Below are 24,414 nucleotides of genomic sequence, written 5' to 3'. Positions count from 1 at the left end.
TTCCCCCACATTTGACGTTGCCCCACTAGGATGGGAAGAAGCTTCCGGAAATGCAGACGAGAGCGAATATGTACCCCTCGGGAGCCGAGCCTGCAGGTTCCTGAGTATATTTCATACTAAACATTTAAAAAATTCTTCTTACGAAAGGATCTCTGAGTGATGATGACAGTTCAAGAAAGCATGTCATGTCTACGCTTCATCATGTCACGGAGCACCCTGGAGGGTACAGGTCCCCAGTTAGGGTGTGGGCTCTGAGAGCCTCCGACAGCAAAATTCGGGGGCATTGCTGCTCACCAGAGCTAGCATGTGTGAGAATGGTGGGGGGCTTCCAGGGCTAGGGGCAGAGCACGGACATCATGCCCCACGCAGCCAATCCCTTAGCCTGGTCAGTGACACAGGGCCTTTGTGCCTGCCTCCAAATGGTGAGCCAGGCCAATCAGATTCTCTCTTGGGACTCTGGGCTGAGCAGCAGCTAGTTAGCGGTGGGAGCTGCCCTTGACAAGCCCGGAGATGGAGTTGGAGCTGGAGAACCTGAAGACTGAGGGATGGAGGCCTCCTGCCGGCAGCCACGTGAGGGCGCCATCTTGGAAGTGACCCTCCCGCCCCAGTCAGGCCTTCGGTTGACTGCAGCCCCTGCTGACATCAGCCCCAAGAAAGACTCTAAGGCCAGAACTAACCTGCTAAGCTACCCCTGACCTCTTTATGCACAGAAATTTTAAGATTGTATTTGTTGTTCTAGGCCGCTAAGCTTGGGTTAACTCGTTAGCAGCAATATGCTGCTGATTTGTCTCACGTTGGGTGGACGCTCACTAGCTCAGCTACATTCTTTTGCTGCCTGGTGGCCATGCCTTATGTCTCCTGTCCTTTCAGTGACCTGGGTTCATAGACACTCTGCCCTTCAGATCTCCAACACCTGCACCCTGCTCTCACTCTCTGCTAATGTCCTCAATTCCTACTCCCACATGTAAACGTTACAGCCATCAGAAGAGAATGTCCCATGGTCCTGCCATCACCTCTCAGGTGCACGCCTGCTTTTGGCCCTGAGACAGGGACAGACTGTCTGTGCTCCCAGCCCCGACCTGTCCCCCTTCGGCCTCTGGGTCTGAACGCCTTTTGCCCACTCAAGGACATCCCTCATGCAACTTTTTCCTCCTCTCCTTCTCTAGAAGAAAAGAGCATTGACCTGTGTCCAAATGCTACGAGTAGTCATGTAAGAGGAGGATGAGGAGTGAGTGCTGATTTTGGCAACGTCAAGGTCATGAGGGCCATTAGCCAGCGGTCTCTGCTGAGCATCTGATGGAGTGATGGAAAGAGAGGCCGGACAGGGAGAACTCCATGAGTGTCCCAAGTCTGTGACGGCACCATGTTATACGAGAAAGGGAGGGATGGGGCAGGGCTATGGAGACTGGAAATGCTGACGTGGTTTGTGTGCTGGAGAAGAAGGTCCAGCCGAGGAGAGGATGATGCAGGGCAGCCGTGGCCACGAGAGTGGAGACTGAGGGCAGGCAGCATGTGACATAGTGACGCAGTGACAACAGGAGCCAAGTACACACAGGAGGCCTCCAGGCAACACATGGCACTCCGTGAAGGATTGCAGGATGACCTTCCATGTCCATGACTGCCACCTGCTATGGCCCCCAGCCACCGCCTTATGTGGCCATCATCAATTCCTACCTGGTTGCCAGCAGTGGCCTCCCAGCTCTTGAGAAGAGCTGCACATGCAGAGCCTAGCTCGCCTTCTACTGCTTCCACCCTCGCTGCTTTCTGTGGCACATGTGCCATGGCACATGCGCTGACACTCCCTCCAGACGTTGCTCATGCTGCCTGGTCCGAGTTGCCCCCTCTCACGGCTTCTGTCAAGCCCCCAAGCACCTTCAAGTCTCTTGTTCTTCAGGATCTAGCTGGAATGCCACCTCCTCCATGAAGCCTTCCTTATCCCCGTCCCCTCAGAATTGGCCCCTCCTTTCTCTGAGTGTTGTTCTGTCTTTCCCACAGCACTGGTGCTCCTCGTGGGCAGGAACGGTGTTTGTTTATCTTCTTATCCTTCTGCCCAGGGTTTACTCTGCCCAGCAGCTTCATGTGGCAGAGGGCTGCATGAGTCGGTGGACTTCTTCCTGTCCCGGGTCAGGGCTCCCCGTCGTGGGCAGTGCATGTCCTGTGTCATGGCAAGAATGTGGACATGAACATCAGAAGACTTGGGATCAAGTCTGCCATGTGAATGACAGTGGGCTAGCCTGACAACCCGGTCTACCTGCAGACCTTCTGTGGGTCTCTGATCAGCCATGGACCTGACGTTCTATCCAGCCAAAGGCGTTTACGGCGTCACTCTGTCATAGTGGTCAGCAAGATCTGGGTTGGTTGCTGGGCTTGGCTGGGCCCCTTTCTGCCAGGGATGGGGCCCTGGGGTGTTGTGATCCCCTAGACCAGGAGAGAGGTGAGCCCACACTCCGGACCCCCACCTCCTGCTTGCTTGGGGCTGGTGCATAGGGCACAGTCTTCCCTCGGGCACTCTTGGGCATGAGGGGCTACTCGCTGTCCTGGGCAGGCGGGGCCTGGGTTTTCCTTAGAGACCGCTAACGAGCGCATGAATCACAGCGGGTCTTCTCCGTCCTACTATAATCTTTTTTTTTTACATTTTCTAGTCAGATGAAATTCACATACTCTAGAACTCGCCAGTTGAAAGTACACAATTCTGTGATTCTTGGTGCACTCGCTATGTGGCATGACCGTCTCTGACATCTACCTCCAAAAAATGTCCAGAACCCCAAGAAGAAACCTCACACCTATTTGTAGTCAATCCCAGCTCCCCTGTCTGACTAGTCCCTGCAACAGTATCTCCTCTCCGCTTCTACGGATTTGCCTCTTCTGGACATTTCTCATAATTGGGACCTCAGCAACGCCTGATGTCGGATTCAGCCCTTGTCCGCCTTAGAATTCTGAGGCGGGGAGGCCCTGGAGAGAGAATGCTCCCAGCAATCGCCCTCCCTTTCCTGAAGTTATAGTTGTGCATGACGGTAAGCTTTGCAAACTGTAATTGTCTGAAAAGCACACTCAGGCCTTTCGGTGATTTACAGCCCTTGGCAAGGGGACGACACCGCCTGGGTCCTTGTGTGGATCAAGCCCAGCGTTCTGGCTCGGCCACGTGACTCAGGTGCCACCAGGGGCGATCCTGCTCGGCCTCCCCAGCCTCTGTGAGGGACCCTGGGCTTCCTGCAGGGAGCTGGCGGTGGCTCTTGCGGGTGTCTGGGGTGTGAGGCCGTGCAGACATCTGCTTTGGTTGGCGGAGCCCTGGGCACAGGCTGCTTCTTCCTGGGCATCCGGATGGATCACGGGGAGGCGTTCGCCATCTGCGCAGGAGGGGCTGGTGAGCAGAGAGCGCTCCTGACTCCACGCGTCTTGCTTTCCCACCTGGGTAACGAGGGCGCAGATCCGTCTGCCCGGACGAGGAGGGTTTGATTGTGCAGCATCTGGATGTGACGAGGGGTGATTCAGGCGGGCGGGTGGGAAGGAGGGTGCTCACCCCACGGGAGTCCCTCCTGCAGACGGAAAATCACCAGCTGTGCTCACTCTGCTATCGGCAGGAGGAAGGACTTGCTCACTCGATCAGTGTGGCAGGAACGTGCTGGGAGGCGCAGGGGAGAAGGGAGCCGGGGAGAGCAATTCCACGAGGTTCCTGTTGGTCCACGGACGCCCCTGCCTGACGGTGTGCCATCTCCAACCCCTGTGTGTTCATTCATTTGCCAGATATGTATTCAGTCCACATTGCACTCCAGGAGCTCTCAGGGCTCCAGAGACACAGTGATGAGCAGATGCACAGACAGGTGTCCTTGTGCAGGTCACAGCCCTGTGGGTGCAGGGTGGCAAGGGAATGATTGCTCCGCTGGCTTCGAGGCTCGCTATGAGAGCGTGTCAGAGCGGGTGGGGTCGGGGGCATCCAGAGAGCCTTCCCGGGGTCCCTCGGGGTCCAAAGGGTGAGCAGGGGTGCACCTCCCTGAAGTCCACATTCTCAGACCTGAAAGAAAGCCAGGAGGGGGGACTGGAGGGAGGAAAGGGCCCGTCTGCTTAGGGTCTTCTAGGCCTCGCGGGCCCCCTCCCGCCTTGTTCTCCTTAGAGCAATGGGCAGCCCCTAGCTTGGCAGAAGCATGGCCAGATTTGTGTTTGAAATGACTGCTCCAGGGGCTCCTGGGGGGCTCAGTGGGTTAAGCGTCTCACTTCAGCCCAGGTCATGATCCCAGGATCCTGGGATGGAGTCCTGCATGGGGCTCCCTGCTCAGCAGGGAGTCTGCTTCTCCTTCTACTGCTCCCCCTGCTTCTGTTCTCTCTCTCTCTCTCAAATGGATAAATAAAATCTTTTTAGAAAAAGACCACTCTGGGTAGAGTAAAATTGCTCAAGTGGGTGACAGCTTCAGATCCTGGGAAGTGGATTCAACACTGAGAATAAGTATTTCCTTCCCTTTCGCACACAGACTGGCTACATTTCTCCTGGAGACCACTGTGCTTGGGAGGGTGCCTTGGAGATGGAACGAGCTGTGGTTCTGGTTTTAAGGGAGGATGGGGCCACCAGGCAAGACCAGGGTCACCTTTGGGGGCTGGCGAAATGGGATGGTGGACACTGGGCTGATGACAAATCCAGGGAAAGGGGCCGAGCAAGGAAAGGTGGGGCCCCCGAGGGGCCAGGACCACAGCCCCGTCTCTCTGGTGCCAGCTTAGGCCTGGAGCTTCTGGTGAAACTGGAGAAACCATGTTGTCCTGTGGACGCCTGGCCACTGCCCAGACCTGCCCGCCCCAATAAGTGTTTTGTGCATAGACCATCCCTGGCTCAGAAGGTCGGAGGGGGCACCACAGCCGTAGCTGCTCCGGAGCGTCCCGGGGTGTGGTCCCCAGACCCCTGCAAGGCATCGTCTCCATAGACTCCAGGTCTCCCTCAGACCCACTGACTCAGAGCTGTTTTGCAGGGGAGACGGTGGGAGGGCCTCTGGAATCAGCATTTTAAGCAAGTGCTCCAGGGGATTCATGCACACACTGTGTGGGTTTCCTGGGGCTGCCATAACAGATGACCATGAACGTGGCAGCTTAAAACCACAGAAAAAATTCTGTCCCCATTTCGGAGGCCAGAAGTCCAACATCTGTTTTACTGTGTGGACCCAGGTGCCGGCGAGGCCAGGCTCCCTGCAGAGGCTCCTGGCGTCCTCCAGGTCCCCATGGCGGCTGGCATCCGTGGCCTGTGGCTGCGTTGCTCCAGCCTCTGGCCCCGTGGACGCATCCGCTCTTCCTTGTTGTTGTCACGTCCCCCTCGTCCTGCATCTCAGGAGGACACTCGTGGTTGCATTTAGGGCCACGGCAATCTCCCCGTTTCGGGAGCATTAACGTGATCATCTCTGTAAGGATCCTTTTTCAACCTGCTATTTACAGGTCCAGAGATTAGGTGCCCTGTCTTTGGGGGACCATTTTCCAGGCTGTCACATGCACTAAAATTCAGAAATCCCTGATGGGCCTGCTGGTGGCTGCCGGAGGGTGCGGTGGGGGGATGGGTAGGACAGATGCCGGGAGTGGGAGGCACAGACTTCCAGGGATGGGTGAGTCACGGAGCTGGGAAGCGCAGCACAGGGCACACAGGCGACAATACTGTAATGATCGTCGTGCTGTGGGGGGACCGACCACGCTCACCACGGGGAGCACATGTATGGAATCGTCGAATCATTCCGTCTACACCTGCAACTGATAGAACATTGCGTGTTAACTACATTCCAATAGTAAAAACGAACAGAAAAATCACTGATGGGGTCTACACCCTTCCAGTAGACCAGGCCCAGGAAATTGGAGCCATGAGAAAGTCTCAGGTCACATTTCCCTTCTGGGAGGAGAGCTGTGATTCTGAGCCCCGGGCCCTCCCTTCCAGCCCCACTTCCCCAGGAACAGCATCAGCTGATGGGTACTGAGCTCTTCTGAGCAAGCTAGTCACTTGCCCGGGGCCTGTGAGGCGGGTCCTACTATTATCTTCCATTTTACAGAGGAGAAAATTAAGGGGAAGGGAGGTTGAATGACCTGCTTAAAGCAACAGAGCTAATTACTGGAGGAGCTGGGACAGAAACCCAAAACCTTCGTTCACACGCGGAGCAGCCTTCACGGGGGCTCACCCTGATCCGCCGGCTGGACGGGGGCTCACCCTGATCCGCCAGCTGGATCTCCGGTATCTCCAACCCCTAGCAGATTGGGAATGTTACTGAACTTTGCTGCGAGGGAAGCAGAACCCCCAGCCCCTTGCCCTCATCCTGCTCAGAGCCACCGCCCCGGGTCCCGGGCAGACACTGGCCTAAGCTGCAGGACCGGTCTTCCCATCTTGGCCACGGAGGCCGAGGGCAGGGAAGCCGGCCTTGCCTAGGGTGGGGATGGCTGTGATCCCAACAGATTTCTTAGGGAGGGGACCCGCGAGGTTCCCAGCCTCCTAATTGTTTGCTGAAGGGGAAGGTCGGGGAGATTCATTAACACCTCCGTACATATTTCCTCCCCTGTGACTCACTTCCCTCGGGAGCAGTTCCTCGGATAAAGGTTTACCGACGCCTCCCCTCCTGGTGGCAGGTGTCAGAGAGACCTGTGTGGCTCTGCCCTCCCGTCTCCCGTCTGCCCTGTGGAGCCCACAGCCATGTCAGCCCCCGCGGCCAGAGTAGCCCGGCAGCGGGCTGCAGCCAAAGGGCTTGGCTCCCACCAGAAAGCCGTGAAGTACTTGGGCCAGGACTTTGAGAGTCTGAGGCGGCAATGCTTGGACTCAGGGGTCCTCTTTAAGGACCCAGAGTTCCCTGCGTGCCCATCCGCCTTGGGCTACAAGGATCTGGGACCAGACTCTCCCCAAACCCAAGGCATCGTCTGGAAACGGCCCACGGTAAGTAGCCTGGTCGTTTGCTGAGTGTTAGACAGGACAGAGGGCCTTCGTGTCTGTGGACAAATAGCTGAGGGAGAAATCACTCCTCCGGATCCTCGGTCCCATAGTTTAGAACAACCCCCCTGCCTTTAAAGCCTTTTCAGAGGCAGTGAGGGGTGGAGGGAAGAGCACCCCTGGGCTTTGGAAGCAGACAGGTTAGATTTGAACCCCGGCTGGGCCTGGGGGGCCTTGCTTGCATAGGTGACCTCTGTGAGCCTCAGCTTTCTCATCTGTGAAATGGTGCTCAAGGGCAGGGGTGGAGAACTGTCCTCCCCAAACCTCAGCCCGTGATCTTTTGCTCTGTGACCCTTGTCATGTGATCTGAGCTGCGGGAGCGGATAAGTGTGAGACCAAGAGAATCAAGGGCTCTGTTCCATGTCCAGTGCACAAAAGGAATCACAAGGACCACACTCAGTGGCCCTGGCCAGGCCCCTTTTGTCTTCTCGACCACGATGGGAAAGCTGAGCCATGGGACCCGTCTCCTCAGCGGTGGTGGAAGAGGGAGCATGAGGAGAGAAGGGCTCTTCCGATGTGGTCAGGACCACCGGTCAGCTCAGGCTACCTCTGTTCCTTCGCCTCTCTTCCTGCCCAGTCTGCAGACAGTTCCCACGGCTGGAGGGACAATTCCCACCCTGCTCCCTGCAGCCCGCCACGGCGCACCTTCCCGTCCTCCCCAAAACCTGTGCGGCTAGTCTGGGGTGTGGGCAAAAATCCGGGCTGGGAATCAGTTTCGTATTCTTGTTTCGAGAGTTGATTCAACAGACAGGTGTGTTTTGTGCCAGGGGTGGGCTGCGCCCTGGTGGGGATGGTGGTCGGGGAGACGTGAGGAGCGAGCTGTGGTCTCGGCTCTGATGGAGACGGTGGGAGACAGGCGTGTGAGTCAAGCACGGACACCCCGGGAAGGAAGACGGAAGCGTTCCACGCGATCAGCCACGAGCCACGGGACCCCAGGGTGTCAGGAGGGTGCGCTCTGTGGACCTGGAGGATGCCAAGGGGCCTGGGGTGGGGGAGACGGGGATGAGGGCGCTCCGCTTGGCCCTAACGAGTTCACTTGCTTCATTGTGCCCTCCCTCCCCCCTCTATCTGTCCTTCTCGCCTTCCTTCCCTTTCCTTCTTCTAATTATGGTAAAACACATGAAATGTAAGACTTGCCATTGTAACTGGTGTTAAGTGCGTGTTGAGAACATAATGCTGCAGCCATCCTATCACTGCCTCCAGACCATTTCTCATCTTGCAAAACGGAGCCTCTCTCCTCACTCAACACCGGCCCCCGCTCCTCCCTCCCCCAGCTCCTGGGGCCACGGCTCGACTTCCAGTCTCTGAAAGTCTCACTCACCACGATGCCCTCCGGGTTTGTCCACGGGGTAGCAGGTGTCAGAATGTCCTTCCTTTCTAAGGCTGAAGACAGTTCCATTGTATGCGTTCACCGTATGCTTTTTAATACCTTCGTTAATCAGGGACATTTGGGTTACCTCGACCGTTTGGTTCCCACGGACCATGCTTTTACAAAGACGGTGTTCAAATATCTCTTTGAGACCGTGCTTTCAATTCTTTTGGATGTATACTCAGAAGTGGAATCACTAGATCATTTGGTGATTCTATTGTTGATGCTTTTTTAAAGAAACAAAATGTATTTTTTTTGGGTTTCTTTTTAAAGAAAGTTTTAATTTGAGTTCCAGTTATCATACAGTGTAATGCTAGTTTCAGACGTACAATGTAGTGATTCAGCACTTCCATCCATCACCCGGTGCTCATCACGACAGGTGCACCCCTTTACCTGTCTCCCCCATCCCACACCCCCTCCCCTCTGCTTCTCTTCGTTGGCCTAGAGAGGGCTCTTTTTTCCCTTTGCTTGTTTTGTTGTGTTTCTTAAATACCACATATGAGTGAAGTCCTATGCTATTTATCTTTCTCTGATCGACTTATGTCAGTCACCATTACACTCTCTAGCCCCATCCAAGTCGTTGCAATGGCAAGATTTCATTCTTTTTTATGGCTGAGTAATATTCTGTTGTGTGTATATGTACACACACCACATCTTTATCCATTCATCAATAGATGGATACTCGGGCTGCTTCCATATCTAAGCTATCGTAGTTAAAGCTAGTAGATAAAACATCAGGGTGCATGCATTTCTTGAATTAGTATTTCTGTATTCTTTGGGTAAATACCCAGTAGTGCGATTACTGGATTGTAGGGTAGTTCTATTTTTAGCTTTTTCAGGACCCTCCATACTGTTTTCCAGAGTGGCCGCACCAGTTTGCATTCCCACCAACAGTGCACGAGGGTTCCCCTCTCTCCACATCCTCGCCAACACCTGTTGTTTCTTGTGTTGTTGATTTTAGCCATGCTGACCCGTGTGAGGTGGTGTCTCATTGTGGTTTTGATTTGCGTTTCCCTGATGATGAGTGATGTTGAACATCTTCTCATCTGTCTGTTGGCCACCTGGACGTCTTTTTTGGAGAATTGTCTGTTCGAGTCATTTGCTCATGTTTAAATTTGGTTTTTGTTTTTTTTTTTTTGTTTCACTGGCTGCGTTTGAGGGTGCCGCCTGACTTTGCTGGTCTCAGGGCCTTCATACCAGTGGCTCTGATGACCCTGCTTCCCACAAAGGCATTAACCTTGACCTGTCCTTAGGGGAAAGCAGATGGGATCGGCTAAATATGTATGTATAGATGCTTTCTCCCTCCTAATAATAGATGAAGCTTGATACTTAGATGTTTTCTGAAATCATAAAATTTGGCATGCTGCCCCTTCCAGGTGTTTTGCCTATTTTTGGCCTTTTTTTTTTTTTTAAGATTTAAAAAAATTTACTTGAGAGAGAGAGAGAAAGGGAGTGCCAGGACAAGCAGGGGCAGAGGCGGAGGGAGAAGCAGACTCCCCGCTGAGCAGGTAGCCTGACATGGGGCTCAATCCCAGGACCCTGGGATCATGACCTGAGCCGAAGGCAGACACTTAACCCACTAAGCCACCTAGAGATGCCCCTATTTTTTTTTTTCTTTTTTTCCTATTCTTAAGCTGCTAAATGGAAGTTCTGCTTGGGCTGTTATTCTAATGGTGGAAGACAGGTTTGCCCAGATTGAAGATCTTGGGGTCAAGCTTGGGTTCTCATGACTCTAAGGTGATTTTTCCCGCCGGCATTGGGCAAGAATAGCCGTGCTGTCGCAGACGCCGTGGCGGCGAGCAAGACCAGGCGAGCTCTCCACAGGGTCTCCACACCCTCTCCATCCTCGGCTTCCCCATTGCGCCGGGTTCCTGCCCAGCCCGGGCCTGTGGTTTGAGGGATGCCCGGCATGCATGGGCCCAAGTGCGGCGCAGTGGACGAGACTTTTCTTCGTGCCTTTCTGTCAGTGAGCAGTTTCCTGCTCTGAAGGAGGAATGTAGAGCGGGGAGCAAGGTGAGGTCAGCTGCACCGTAAGGACCCAGGAAGCAGCCAGCCCAAGTTAAGGGAGATGTGGAGGGTGTGACCGTTGGGAGATTAGGGTTCGGATAAGGGGACGGGCCTTCATCAGGGGCTGCTGCCCTTCCTCCAGCCGCTGCCTCTGGACTAACGAATTGGGGATTTTCAGTTCAGCCGTATTTGTGTGCAGATCGTGAGCAGCGGGAGCAGGAAGGCCCAGGCTGTGAACGTGTGTCCAGGGAAAGCACGGCCTGAGGAAGGCAGAAGTCCCTCGTGACACCGGGGAGACGGAGCTGAGGCTGGAAGCTCCAACGGGGCCAGGCCCTGGAGGGACAGGAGTGTGGGGCAGCGATGTGGCGTAACCTGTGGCGATGGCGACCAAGGTGGCAGCAGCACGGGTGTCCAGCCACGCTGGGCCAGAGCTCTGGGAATGGCCCCGGGAAGTGCGGTCACCGAGAATGTGCCGACCCGGTGACTTCCTGCCTCGGACTCACACAGTGCCCGGGGCTCCCCATGCCCTGCGTCAGGGGCTGATACGGGCCTGAGTCGTTTGTGTTGGCGGTGAGTTCTGAGATCCTCACCTGTGTGGCAGTAAATGTGATTACCGAGAAGACACGAGCTTGTTATGAAGGAGGACAGATGGGGTGTGGGAAGGCCCGTCTCTCCCAAACCGCTCTGACTGCACTTTACCCCACGTCTCCCACCCGAGTGTGAGTCCCAGCGGGAAGTGGCCATGGGAAGGGCTTTCTGCAGCCCCTGAAGGACTCACGCGACCTGTGAGTCACTTTGCTTCTTGGTTGGTATTTCTGGGTGGAGGCGTTTTGAATTATGCTAACAGATGACGTGAGAAAAGGCACATCCCCTCTGCCCATAAATCACTCTGTGCCATTCTGCCTATGACCTGTGAAAGTGCCACTAGCCCTCATGAACCACTCTGTCTCCCACACCAAACACAAGATTTTAGCAGAACTTGGTGGACCCGTTAGCTCTGAGTCTGTCGAACTGACATCCCGTGACCTGCGTGGTTGACTTGTGCGGCTCAGGGGAGCCATCTGGGGTATCGTCATATTCTGTGGCTGGTGGTCGAAGCCAGGGCTTTGGGTGATGCCCCAGGAGGTGGGATCGTTCAGAGCGTTGGGGACCCCGGGGCAGAGCTCCCTGACTGAAGGGCAAACAAAGCAGAGGAAGTTGAGGGTGACAGAGGAGGAGTATTTGGAGAGGTGAGGATCGGTCAAGGGTGAGTAGGGATGCAGAAGCTAAGGGAGGAGAGCTCCAGGAGGGGCGAGGAAGGAGGGAGCAGTGTCAGAGGTGGTCGGGCAGTCAGCATCTGGGGTAAGAGAGCTCCTTCTGTGGTTACTGGCGAAGGGAGAAGCCAGAATGTGGGAGACTGATGGATGAATGGGTGATAGGAGGGGGCAATGTTTTAAGAGAGTTTTTAAGGAACGAGATTCTGTGACACCCTGTTCGGTGCATTCTCCTCCCTTCCTTCTCAGCAAAGCAGCATCTTTCTTTTTCAAATGAAATTTAATGTCATTTTTTTGTCCTTCCCTTTTTTTTTAAAATTTTATTTATTTATTTGACACAGAGAGAGAGAGAGCAAACACAGCAGGGGGAGGGGCAGAGGCCGAGGTGCAGGGAGCCCAATGTGGGGCTCGCTCCCCGGACCCTGAGATCATGACCTGAGCCGAAGGCAGACGCCCAACCAACGGAGCCACCCAGGTGCTACTGTCCCTCCCCTTTTAATTATTAATTTCCCAAATCTCTCCACCTTCAGAATTTGCCCTTCGAGAACACCTAGCTTGGGTGATGCCAGGTCTCCGTCTAAATTGCCGCTGGAGATCACAGAAGTGGGAAACAAAACAAATAGAATGGAAGGTCCACCCCCGGAGGGCTGGCTGAAGAGCTAGCAGAACTTAGGATGAAATTCTAAGGCTCGGTCTGTGCTAAGAAAGGATGTACAAGACATTTGTGATAAAAACAGGTGCACGTGTCAATGTGCTTTTATGGAAACTGACAGTTTCTGGAAGAATACATAGGAAATGGGAACAGCGAGGAATCCGAACGCAAGAGATTTCTGTTTCACGGCATTATTTACTTAGACATTTTTTTAAACTTATGTGCATATATTACTTTTTCAACAAAACACAAGTGAATGAATTTTTTTAATACTTGGAAGAAAAGAAAGCCAGCCCAAAGGCACTGTTTTCCCGCCCACTTAGGCAGGAGCTAGCGGTGTCGTGCGGGGCTGTGGGGCTGTCCCCGCAGGGCCCACCGCGAGTGGCACAAGGCGGGATCCCAGTTCTGGGTGCCAGCTTCTCTGTGCGTCCTCATGCACCCGCAGACGGTCACACCCAGGGGCGTCTTTTTACCTTGAGGACACACGCTTGCCCCTGACCGTCTGCCTGGAGGCTGGCCAGACAACCGCCCGTCCTTCTGCTCGGAGACCTTGCCTTTCTAACGGACGGACGTCTGTCCTCTCCCATCCAGACAGCCTCCCAGACGTACCCCCTTGGGCGTTTCTCTCCTTTCCCCTTTGCGCACGAGCCCACACCCGTTGTTATATGCTCGGCTTTTCTCTGACTTTTTGGTCAGGTCAGTCCTGGTTTCCCACGCAGGCTGGACACACCTCAAGTGTGAGGCCCGTTCCCTCTTCCCTTCCCCACGTTGCCCTCGTGCCTGCCTGCCCTGTGCAGGGGTGCTGTGTGCGGAGTGGGCTCGGCAATTCTGCTGGGTAATCGGGGAGGAAAGTGCCTGGCTGGGCCCCAGCAGCGCCCCAGGGCTGGGGCCACCCTGACGGGTGTGAGTGGACGGAACGCACCCCGACACCTCAGCGTCTCCGTCAGCTCCGGGGGCCATCATTCACGTGCTCGGGCAGTTAATGGGCGTGCGTACCATTTAGTTAGCACGTGCAACACTGACCTAATCCTCTCGGTGTAAATAGGGGCGTCGTCTGAGCGTGAGGTCATATTTCAGCACCTTAGCGCCTCAGCCTCTGCCCGTCTCCCACCGCCGTTCATACCCACGCTCGGCGTGGCCCGCAAAGTAACATAGACACCGGTGGAGGGTGGGGAGGCGGGCTGTGGCTGCTGCCCTGCACCCCTGCCTTGCACCCTGCCTTGCACGCCTGCCATGAATCCCTGCCCTGCACGCCTGCCATGAATCCTCTGCACTCCCGCCCTGCACCCCTGCTCTGCACCCCTGCCCTGAACCCCTGCCCTGAATCCCGGCCCTGCACCTCCATCCTGCACCCCTGTCCTGCACCCCTCCTCTGCATCTCTTGTTGCCTCCTCCCTTCACTGGGCTGCAGGGTCTTCAGCAGGGACACACAGTAGGTGGCCTGGTCTCCTCCCGGCTCGGCTCTGACCATGGAGCTCCCTGACCCCGGCTACCACCAGCACTGGGCCCCTTATGAGTTGTGTTTTGTCCCCCTTGCTTTCAGGAATTGTGCCCCAGCCCCCAGTTTATCGTGGGCGGAGCCACGCGCACAGACATCTGTCAGGGGAGCCTAGGTGAGTCACTGTCACCGGGGACTGCAGGTGAGGGCGGCTGTGTGTGTGTGTAATGAATAATGGGACTTGACATCACATCTGTGGTGTTGCATGTGGGTCTGTGTTTCTGAGACAGTGCTCCTTGCGTGGGTCTGTGATACTGGCACTGTGGCTCCCCCCGGGAGATCTCCGTGGGACACCGAACCCCTCCCATGCAGGAGTAACGGGCCAGGATTGTAGGCACACCGTGGACAGCAGTGCTGTGCGGTGCTTTGACGGTCAGTGCCTGTAAGAGGACACAATCCGCCGGAGGGAGCGGCCACGTCCACATGACTGTGGGCTGTCCCAGGAGATGCTTTAAAAGGAGTAAGAAAACAAGAATCCCATGCTGCAGCTGAGCTCTCTTTCAGAGCCGGGCACCCCCTCCCCTCCCGCGATGGCAGCAGGACCGGACCCGGAGACGCAGGCAACCAGGAGACAATCCCACCTGTGAAAGTCAGCGAAGCGAACAGGAGCTCAGCATCCACACAGGCCCCAAAACCCTTTCCCTTCAGGAGGGTCCCCTCCTTCCTTTTCCTCCTTGTTCCAGGCCAAGAAAACCAGTTCTCCTCAGCCTGCTGGAAGCCTTGATGAATTTGAAATTCACGGGCATTTTATTCCAAATGCTTCCCACGTTCTGACCTTAACGAGTGCGGCTACCAGACACCCCCTCGGCCGGAGCTCGCGGGGCCTGAGTGCAGAGCCTTGGGAATGTTCTGGGCGTCCCCACGGGTGTGCGCCCGCTGCCCAGAGCCATGGCTGCTGTGTCCCAAGCCCTTGTGCCATTCGAGCTGTTTGTGTGGGGGCTTGGGGGTGGGGCAGTGTCCTGCCCCTTCTCCTTCTGCCTTTTCACTTGGAGCTCAATGTTTAACCTAATTAGCATGTGTCTCAGGGAAACACAGCTCTGAGCGGATGCTTTTAACGGCTTCTTGTTATAGGTGCTTTCACTTTGGAAAAGCTATTTAGTAAGTGCCTTTTAATCGACGGCTTGAACAGAGGTTCCCTTGAATAGTTTTAAGCAAGGAGAAGTGAGGGCTTCCAGAGGAGGCCCGGGTGTTGCCATGGTGAGCGCGTGCAGCAAGCCGGGGCCACAAATGGACCCAACGCTCTCGGAATCCAGCTTGAGGAAAGCAAGTGGGGCCGCCAGCAGGTGCCCGGGAGTGAGCCCATCCGCACGGTGGCTTTTTGTATGAACAGAGCAGAAGAGGGCTGAGGGCCTGTCACTGGGAGCGCGGCTTGGCAGGTGGAAAGGTGGCTGCCCCTGGGTGCGGGGTGGCGGGCGGGGCAAGTCACAGCAGCCGTGAGACAGCCGGGCCCGCCCCATGAGGGGTGGGGAAGCTCCCCATCAGAGGAGCTATGCCAGGTGCCACTCGGGAGATAGGGAGTGCCGCCAACAATGTCTGTTCAGAGCTCTAGAGTCTGACACCACACAGCGGGGTCTGCTCTGGGGTTAAAACATTTTTATTACTCTTGCTTACAGTTTTTTAATTACTATTTTGAATACACGCTGTTCACGAGTTAAAACACTCGGAAGGTGTGCCGTGACGAGTCGGCTTCCCATCTCCCCTCCTCCCCTGCTCGCTGCCCTGTGACCGCTTTTCTGTCCTTTCAGCAAATTCAAGCAAATCCAAAATCTCATTTTGCTTTTCAATGCTTTCTTGCATCGGAGGCAGCAAACTGTGGACGCTGCTTGGCATCTGCTATTGTTCTCGTTCCTCTTAACAAAGAGTCGTGTGGATCCGCACTGCTCCGTCCCTCGTCCTGTCGGCTAAGGCTGCCACGGAGCTGTTTGTCTCTTTTGCTGTTTTAACAAATGTTGCGGCGAACGCCGTCCTGTTGCGCGGGGGTGGTGGTCATCGCGCTGCGGGCCTGGCGGGCTTGGGGAGCATTTGCTGAGCTCTTGATGGGTTGCCCTGAACCCTTCGGGTTATGGCATCATAAATCATGTGAAAACAGCTGCCTTTCTGACATCCTGCTTTCCCACTGGCTTTCGCCCTTCCGCGTGGCCCTGAGCTGTGCTGACTGTCCTCGTCATGCTTTTCAGAGAAGCCCTGTGCCTTTGTGTGAGGGACTGGAATGTCCACAGAAGCTTCCGCTCAGGACACTCGGGGTGCAGACACTGCTGACTTACTCTTGCCACTGGCCCCACACGCTGCCCCACCTGCACCAGCGCTGCCACCAGGGGCCATGTGGTTGGGAGCAGGTGACCATGATCTCAGGGTGAACAGGAGCCATGGACGCCAGAGGCCATGTCCAAGCTGGAGCCATGTGTCTCAGTGTCTCACGTGTCTTGCAGGTGGAGCCCGGGGAAGAGGGCAGAGTGGTGTCCATGGGAGGGAGGCTGGTCACCGAGGAGGCCAGGACTGTGGTGCGGGGCCCAGGGAACCCAGTCCAGCTGCTGTCTCCAGGGTCGGAAATGATCAGCTTTGCCTCTGCAGGGGTACAGGCAGGGGTGAGGCCTGGCGTTGGCATGGCTTGGAGGGAAGGAAGGATGGTGTAACGACGGGGCTCAGAGGGCCTGTAGGAGGTCAAGAGGTCACCTGGCATCGCACGGCGGATGTAGGGTGTAGGAGGCCTTCATATCCAGGCACAGGACGGAACATCCTGCAACGCACAGGACGGCCCCCCTGCCTAGGCATTATGCAGCTTGAGCGTCGGCTGGTTTCAGAGATCCCGCTGTAGCTGGATTCACTCACGTTCCAGGAGCCTTATTCGCTAAGGCAGTAACTCTAAGATCCGAATCTGGTTCTAGTGTTACAGGCTGTTTTCTCTCCCCGTTAGCGCCATCAATTGCACAATGGTTAAATCCTAAGATCAGCTCTCTAGTCAGCATGACACGAGTTTTCCAATCCCTGCTGACACTTTCCTATGAACGAGGTTTCCTTCAGTTAGCACTTTATGCCGGGGTCCGTGACACATCTGCGGCCCACTACCCGCTTCCGGTGAGCTGTCAGCGTAGCCCATGAGCTGGGGGTGTCGGCCAAGCAGGAGGACCCACAAGTGTGCGGTGTTTTAACAGCAGCCAGAGGCATGATGAAATGGGAGGCCGGAAGGCACCCTGTGGTGGAAGAGGGGGTAGGCCCCGGGAATGGCTTGGCGCCCGTGTCAGAGCCGAGCAGCGCCTGCTTGTGAGCCCTGAGCAGGCGGAGGAGGCCTCAGCCACCGTCAAACGCTGAAGGTGAATTTTTACAAACAAGCCCACGTGAGCAGGTCAGCATCTGTGTCGGGTTCAGAGGTGTGGTCGGCACAGCCTTGCTTGCTCCCCTGGACCGTTCTCTGCCCGCCGCCCGCCTCTCGCTGATAGTGAGTGGGAGGGAAGAGCAAGCCAGCCAATCACAGGCGTGTCCCATCTCTTTTGGATAAATATTCATTCAATCGCCCTTTTTGGGTGGTTTCTTGCTTCTTAAAGCCTGGCCCCTCTCCAGCCTCCTCAAGACGGTGCCTGGATACGAGGAAGGCCAGAGGTCCTCTGGGCGACCCCAGCAGGTGTCCTGTGATCCCACTCAGTTCTGCCACGCTGTCTGCCCAGAGAGACTGTCCCCCCATGTCTCAGACCCCAGGCTCCTGTGCCCATTGTCATCCATGCTTCTGACCCATCAGCTGTAGCTGGAGGGCCCCACAACCCCTTCTTGAGCCCCCAGAACTCAGAGAAACATCTTACTCACTAGAGCATGGGTTCCTAGAGCATGGGTTCCTAGCTGAGGATACAGCTTGGCAACAACCAGATGGAGGAGAGGCACAGGGTGAGGTCTGGGGAAGAGGCTTCCACGCTCCCTTGGGGGTACTGATTGCCCCAAATCTGCACGTGTGTACGAGGCTGGGGGCTCTCTGAGTCCCGGCCTCTGGGTGTTTATGGAGGTTTCATGACAGAGGCCTGGTGGACGGAATCACTTGGTGCTGGTGGTGGGTTCCTGGGTCAGGGGGTGGGGGTGGCACTGAAGGGTCCAAGCCACTCATCCTGGGTTGGTTCCCCTGGCAACCAGTTGGGTCACCTAGGGGTTTTCCAAAGCCACCTCATTAACATAGCAAAAGAACTGTGCTTTCTCCCATTGTGTAGAAGGCAGCTGCCTAAGGCTGCAGGAGCTCTGAGCCTAGAAACAGGTCTAAGACCCAGCCTGCATTTGTTATTATAAATCACAGCCTCACAGCCGGCTGGTGCTTGTGCTGGAGCGGTCCCCAGGGTCCCAGCTGGCCCCAGGGGGGCGCGATTGTGCAGGGTCGGCCCGTTCCCCCCGCCCCCCCGGAGGGCTCCCAGGCTGAGCCTGCGGCCACCACAGTTGCAGGTGGGATGGACCTGCCCGTTCTCCTGCCCCCAGCAGCATAGGAATCCCTGGGGCTGCCATCTACCCTCCTCTCTGCCTCCAGGCTCTGTGTTGTCACCGTCATCCTGCTCCTGGGGTCCCCCAGTGGCAGGCAGAGCATGAATGTCCTCTGCTTTGGCTTCATCTTCAACCTAGTCTCGGCTTTACTATTGTTCCTGCTCCTGCCGCTGATCAGCCTCATGAAGGGACTACTGCAGCAATCCCAGCACCTGACCTGTTCTCTGTCCCTGCTTCCCTTCCTGGTCCTTCTGCTGGTGGCCCAGGGCAGCTCTCCTTCTCCCCTTGGTGTTTGGGAAGCGCCCATAAGCTGGAGGCTGAGCTCTTGCTACCTACCGTTTATATTAACACTAGGTGTTCAGACCGAAAGGGAATTTCTGATTTAGTGATTTCTGTGCTAAGAATGCCTGACTCAGGATGACTATCTCTTTGTGGACTTAAAACCAGAGCCCCTTCGTTGTTAGGGTTGGGGTCTGTTTGCTATTTGCTGGAAGCCCTGAGGCTTATGGGTGGAGGGGGTGGAGGGGGTGGGGGGGGTAGAGGGTTCTAGACAGTCATTATTTAAGCGGAATTAAAAAATCACTTTATTGTTTTAACAACCATTAAACCCATTACATGTATAACCTGAGTAAGGAGTAGAAAGAACAAAGTTCAAGGTGGTTCCCCAACTTCCCTGGAGATCAGGGACCCAGGACGCCCCCATTCTAGCTCCGCAGTTAGTCCAAACTCTAACCCATGGCCAGATCTTGCTGGAGAGTGGCCAGCGAGGAGGGACTTGTCCATCAAGATTTTTCCCACCCACCTTATTCGCCACCAAACGCCTCTTGGCTGCTTCTGGAAATTAAAACTATGGTCCAAGGTCACAGTCGTGTCCCTACAGAGAAGAACCCAGGGAACGTGCCACACGCTTCAAGGGAGGTCCCCAGACAAGTTCCCGAAATGCTCTGAGCAGCTGAATAGATGTCCATCCTCCCAAGAGGACTCTCTGAAGGGGCGCGCGCTGATTTGGATGTGTTCCTGTCCCGGCAATCCACTCGCACCTGACACAGTCCTTGCCAGGAATCCACACGCCCGCGTACCCGCTGCCCCTGCTCGGGGACCCGAGCTTGCTGCGAGCGCCAGGAGGACCCGCGAGATGTCACGAGTGAGGCAGATGAAAAGAAAATTAAGCTCCTCCAGCTGGGCAGCCCCGTTTGATGTCAGCAACTGAGGGACACATAGTTTCCATGCCATGAATTCTAACGTGTGAGGAGTTTTCTGGGTGGGCTGCTGGAAGCAGCTCAGCTGGGAGCAGCAACGTCGGAGGGGCCGCGGGGACGCCTGCGTCACGCAGGGCTGCGGCGTGGACGTGGGAGGGGCCGCAGGGACGCCTGCGTCACGCAGGGCGGCGGCGTGGACGTGGGAGGGGCCGCGAGGACGCCTGCGTCACGGAGATTTGTGGGGTGGACGAGGCAGGGGCCGCGGGGACGCCTGCGTCACGGAGGTTTGCGGGGTGGATGTCGGAGGGGCCGTGGGGACGCCTGCGTCACGGAGGGCTGTGGGGTGGTCACCCTGTCAGCTCCCCGGGGCCTGCGCTGGGAGCCTTCCCTCGTTATCTGCCCCCCGACCCCCGAATGCTCTTGGACGTGGGAACTGTCAGGTCCAGTGCACGTCCTCTCGGGCTCCCTGTGCCCACAGACCAGGGAGACTCGTGGGCAAACACTCAGGGGCTACTGGGGCTTTGCCCGGGAAGAAGCCATAATCCACTGAGTCATCGGTCATTTGCTGTTCATCAAGCATTCCTTGGGGCCCTACTATGTGTCAGCCGCTTGCTAGGGATGCCTGACCAGGAATTCCCATTCTGGCTGGCTTGGGTGCCCCTGGGAGGGCGCTGGGGTTCCGAGGAGGGAAGTGGGGTCGCCTAAGCTGCACTGAGTAGCTGGTGTGCAAGCAGGCGCTGTGACCCGAGGTGGCTTGTGATGGGGGCACAGAGCTTGGAATCGGTTTTTAGGAAACACAAAGAAACACTGGCTGGAAAGAAGAGGAGGGGAGAGGCCACAGGTGGCATCTCAGTGAGGACTTGTGAGGACAAAAAGCAGCTGCCACCTGGGGGAAAAGCCAGGCCCTTCGCATCCGAGTTTGCCTGGAGGGCAGGTTCTTGGGGGGAGCAACGGAGGAAAGCTGGAGACATGGGTGGGATCTGTACTTTTTTCTTTGCATTGTCCACCTCAGCCATCGGTGCTTAGAGGTGAGATGATCAGTGTCCAGGGATGAAGCGGGGAGCAGAGAACTTCCCGTTCCCAGGATGGGACTTTGAGTGAAGCAGTGGGAGCTGCCCGTGACCTTCAGATGTGGGAGGACAATGGCGCATCTGACCCGGAAGGGGCTGGGGGGACACGGGCTGGGCTGAGCAGGACGCAGAGGGTCAGACAGGGCAGGGACCGGTGGCTGGCCTGACTGGTGTGTCCCTGTGACCTGATGCAGGTGACTGCTGGCTGCTGGCCGCCCTTGCCTCCCTGACCCTGAACGAAGAGCTGCTCCGCCGTGTGGTCCCCGGGGGCCAGGATTTCCAGCAGAACTACGCGGGGATCTTTCGCTTTCAGGTACTGTGCTCATGGTGCTGGACGCCATGGGTGACCCTGTAGCCATGTGGGGGTCGGGATGCCATCGAAAATCTGTGTGTCGCTTTGGACTCCCGCAGATCTTCAGCCCTGATGGCCAGCTGTTGGTCCGAAGCCTTCCTGAGAACATAAACAGTTGACTCACATGTTTTGTATGTTATGTGTGTTATACACTGTGTTCTTAGCATAAAGTAAGTCAGAGAAAAGATAATGTCGTTGAGAAATCGTAAGGAAGAAGACATACATGTTTCAGGACTGTGCTCTATTTGTTAGTTGGCCCTTGCTGACCCTGTCATTTGGGGGTATGTCCTGTACCCTTGGGTCTCACCCTACATCCCCAAACTAGAAACCCAGCAGCCCATGTCCAGTGGTCTGGACGCTCCCCTGGTCTGAGAACCACTGCTCCCATGCACCCTGCCCTCCCCGGCCCTGCAGCCTCAACAAGGAGGGCCCCTTTGGGGTGAGGTCCTGAGGCGTGAGACACAGTCACCCCCGGCGCCATGTGGGCACATTTGCTTATCACTTACAGGCTGGATGCCACGTGTCCTGTGTTCTCTGGCCTCTCCTGTGAGCATGGACGGAGGATGCAGAGCCTGCTCTTGGAGGGGCTCGGAGCTCATCCCTTGGCACAGGGTGCTGTCTGAGGGGCCTCTGCCCTGTGTCCCCTGTCCCACAGTTCTGGCAGTACGGTGAGTGGGTGGAAGTGGTCGTGGATGACAGGCTGCCCACCAAAGACGGGGAGCTGCTCTTCCTGCACTCGGAGACGGGCAGCGAGTTCTGGGGAGCACTGCTGGAGAAGGCCTATGCCAAGTGAGTACATGGTTCGGAGCTGGGAGATCCCCGTGTCCCCAGAGGACCACACCTGCCCCGCCCTGAACTTGGGATGCCACACCGAGTCCTCCCCAGCACCTGGATGCTGGGGCCAGGAGCTTACGGCTCAGCTCTGCCTCTGTGAAGGTGTGGATTGGGGGGCAAGCCCTGCAGATCCTTGGTGCCTCCATGTTCTTCTCCTTCAAACCCCAAGGTCGGTTCCTAGGTCAAGGTGAATTTATCAAAGAATGTTGAAGAGGAAGGAACAGGTACACTTCGATGCTGATGCCCTGCCCAGTGCACTCCCCCTCTTCCCGTGGGCCTTCCATGTGGGAAGACTTCTTTGTGGGTTCTCCTGATGCGTGTCCTGCAACCCCATTCTTTTCCAGCCCTCTTCCCAGAGCAAGCCCCCGGGGCACTCTCCCCCCAACCCTGCCTGGGCCCCCAACCCCCAGGGACCCAGGAAGACAGTGTCCACCCTGGGAAGGCTGCACTTCGCTCCTTAAAGGGCTGGAGAGAGGGGTGGCTTGGTGGGAGGTAGCCTGAGATTGGTTCCTGCAAACTGTGGCTGGAGCTCCCCGCTGGCCTGATGTAAAATTGGCAAAGGGCCCTTTCTTACCTTCCGGTCTGCTCCGTGTCCTAGCGCCAGCCCATGTGGGCCCCTCATTGTGGGTGATGAGACTTTTCTTTCTTTCTCTACAGGCTCAACGGTTCCTATGAGGCTCTCACTGGAGGGTCTACGGTGGAGGGGTTTGAGGATCTCACGGGTGGCATCTCTGAGTTTTATGACCTGAAGAAGCCCCCGGCCTGCCTGTTTCAGATCATCAGTAAGGCCCTCCGTGCGGGGTCTCTGCTGGCTTGCTCCATTGATGTGAGTCTCTCTACTCCCCCCTGCATGGTGGGGAAGGGGCCAGAGCAGCATCTGGGGCTGAATGGGCAAGTCTGGGGACGCACTGGTCCAGACCTTATTAGTGTGTAGGAACTGGGGTGCATCGTGGGAGCCTCAGTCTGTATGTAGTACAAGGCAATGGCTCTGAGAATGGAGACCTGACCCTGGATCCCGTGTCCCACCTTCGCTGCCCCCCTCTCGTGGGGCTTTAGGAAACAGATACATGAGGGACATATTGATGGGCTTTGAGATCCCCAAGCAGAAGGGGAGTGGGTCTGCAACCCTGGTGGGTGCCCTGCCTGGGGGGCTGGCAGTCTGGGCCCCGGGGCGGTGTGGACACTGGAGCTGGTCTGTTATCACTCTCCCTGTGCTGTCCTGACCTGGTGGCCTCAGACACACGAACCACACGTCTCTGCAAAATCTCAGCCCATGTGTGTGTGCTGGGGAGATGATACGGGGCCAAGAGAGAGGGCCTGTGAAAGAGGAAGGGGGGAGACACTGGAGAAGCAGACTGGCCCAGAGCTGTTGTCCTGGATAATTGGTCTTCTTCAGGCAGCATGGGGTCACTCGGGGAGAGGAGGCGAGCCCCCAGTTTCTGGTGGCATTTGAAGCCTGTAAGCTGTGGTCTGCCCCTGGAGCCACACGGTGCCGGCCTGGAGCTGTAGGTCTGCTCAGAAGGTCCGAGGTCACTGTTGCACCTGCATCCCAGTGCCACGTAGAGTCCCCCCAGCCCTGACGGGTCAGGGTCAGGGTCGGCTGCTATCCGTGGACTTCATTCCCAATCAGGCCTCCAGTGCAGCCGAAGTGGGAGCAGAGGCTACCACCTGCCAGAAGCTGGTGAAGAGCCATGCCTACTCCGTCACTGGAGTCCAAGAGGTAAAAGCTGGCTGGGGAGGTGAGGGTAGCTGGTGGTGATGCTGCACGTGTCCGGGTCGCCACGGAGAGCCTCCCCCTGCTGAGGTCCCTCCCTGGCTGCCCCAGATGCTACCCCCATGTGGGTCGCTCTTGCTCACGGGCCCTTTGGACTCTTCCCCACTGGGAGATGGATCACGTGGCCTGTCTGAGTGACAGCTCCGTGGGCTCCAGCGACATGCAGGCCCCCCTCTGAGATGTGGCCGGGGGCGGGGAGGATGGTTTTGGGAAAGTTGTAGAGATTGTCCATTAGATTCTATATGTGTTCTAAAAAGCGTGTGTGCACAGGCGAAGTGGTGGAAGCCCGTAGGATCCCAAAGGGAATAAAGGCAGTGGTGTCGGCTCCCTCAGGATGGGGCACAATGGCGGGAAGGAGCGGCGCTGTGCCTTCCTCTCCCAGCCAAGCAGGAAGCATGGGCTGCAGTTTTTACTGTGTCGATTTACTCTCTTCTGTCCACTTGGAGAAAGTGTTTACAGTGGCTCACAGTGAATGACGCAGACACAATCAAACCACAAAGCTGAACTACACCAGACAATCCAGGCGAAAGAAACAGCTGCCGTTGAAAAATGAGCTTTGCTCTGGGTCACCCAGTGGTCAAGGCAAAAAGGGAAATGTGATGGGATCTCAGTTTTTGTTGTGTATTAAAACAGCACAGGTGCTTGTGTTTTGCAAACACGCTCTTTAGTGAAGTCAGTCCCCGAGGAGAGGTTGAGCATGTGTGTAAGCACGGGCCAGGGCATGACGGAGGACGCCAAGGGGAGTAGGACACCCAAGACCTAATATTCATAGTGTCTCTGAGTGTGTATGTGTATGTGTGCGTGCGAAATGTGAGCATGGGAGCTCTAGTGAGTGTTGAGCAAGTGGCTGGGGAAGGCAGTAAGTATGGGCTTCCAAGTGTGGGCTTTGCAGACATATCCTCCCTCCACCACGTCCTGACCTCGGGGGAGTACGGCCTCTGAGTCTAGGATTTCTGAGCTGTGAAAGAAAGATTGCTACAGCACCAACTCCTAGGATAGCCGGGGGGGTTCAGAGCAGTG

At 56.4% G+C, this 24,414-nt stretch overlaps 1 protein-coding gene across 1 annotated transcript in view; it reads left to right on the top strand.

Annotated features, from left to right (window-relative positions):
• Window positions 1-6,643: 6,643 nt before the first annotated feature.
• Window positions 6,644-24,414, top strand: part of CAPN8 (calpain 8) — a 39,101-nt gene continuing 21,330 nt past the window's right edge. The window contains 6 exon segments of the mRNA XM_045797879.2: window positions 6,644-6,880; window positions 13,759-13,828; window positions 20,629-20,747; window positions 21,442-21,575; window positions 22,278-22,446; window positions 23,251-23,340. Coding sequence (XP_045653835.2) covers window positions 6,644-6,880; window positions 13,759-13,828; window positions 20,629-20,747; window positions 21,442-21,575; window positions 22,278-22,446; window positions 23,251-23,340 — 819 coding nt within the window.

The sequence above is a fragment of the Ursus americanus genome, chromosome 2 (assembly GCF_024610735.1).
Source record: "Ursus americanus isolate L20-20 chromosome 2, mUrsAme1.1.p, whole genome shotgun sequence".
NCBI classification, from domain to species: Eukaryota; Metazoa; Chordata; class Mammalia; order Carnivora; family Ursidae; genus Ursus; species Ursus americanus.
Note: the sequence above shows the minus strand (reverse complement) of the source record. Positions and strands in the feature narration are given on the sequence as shown.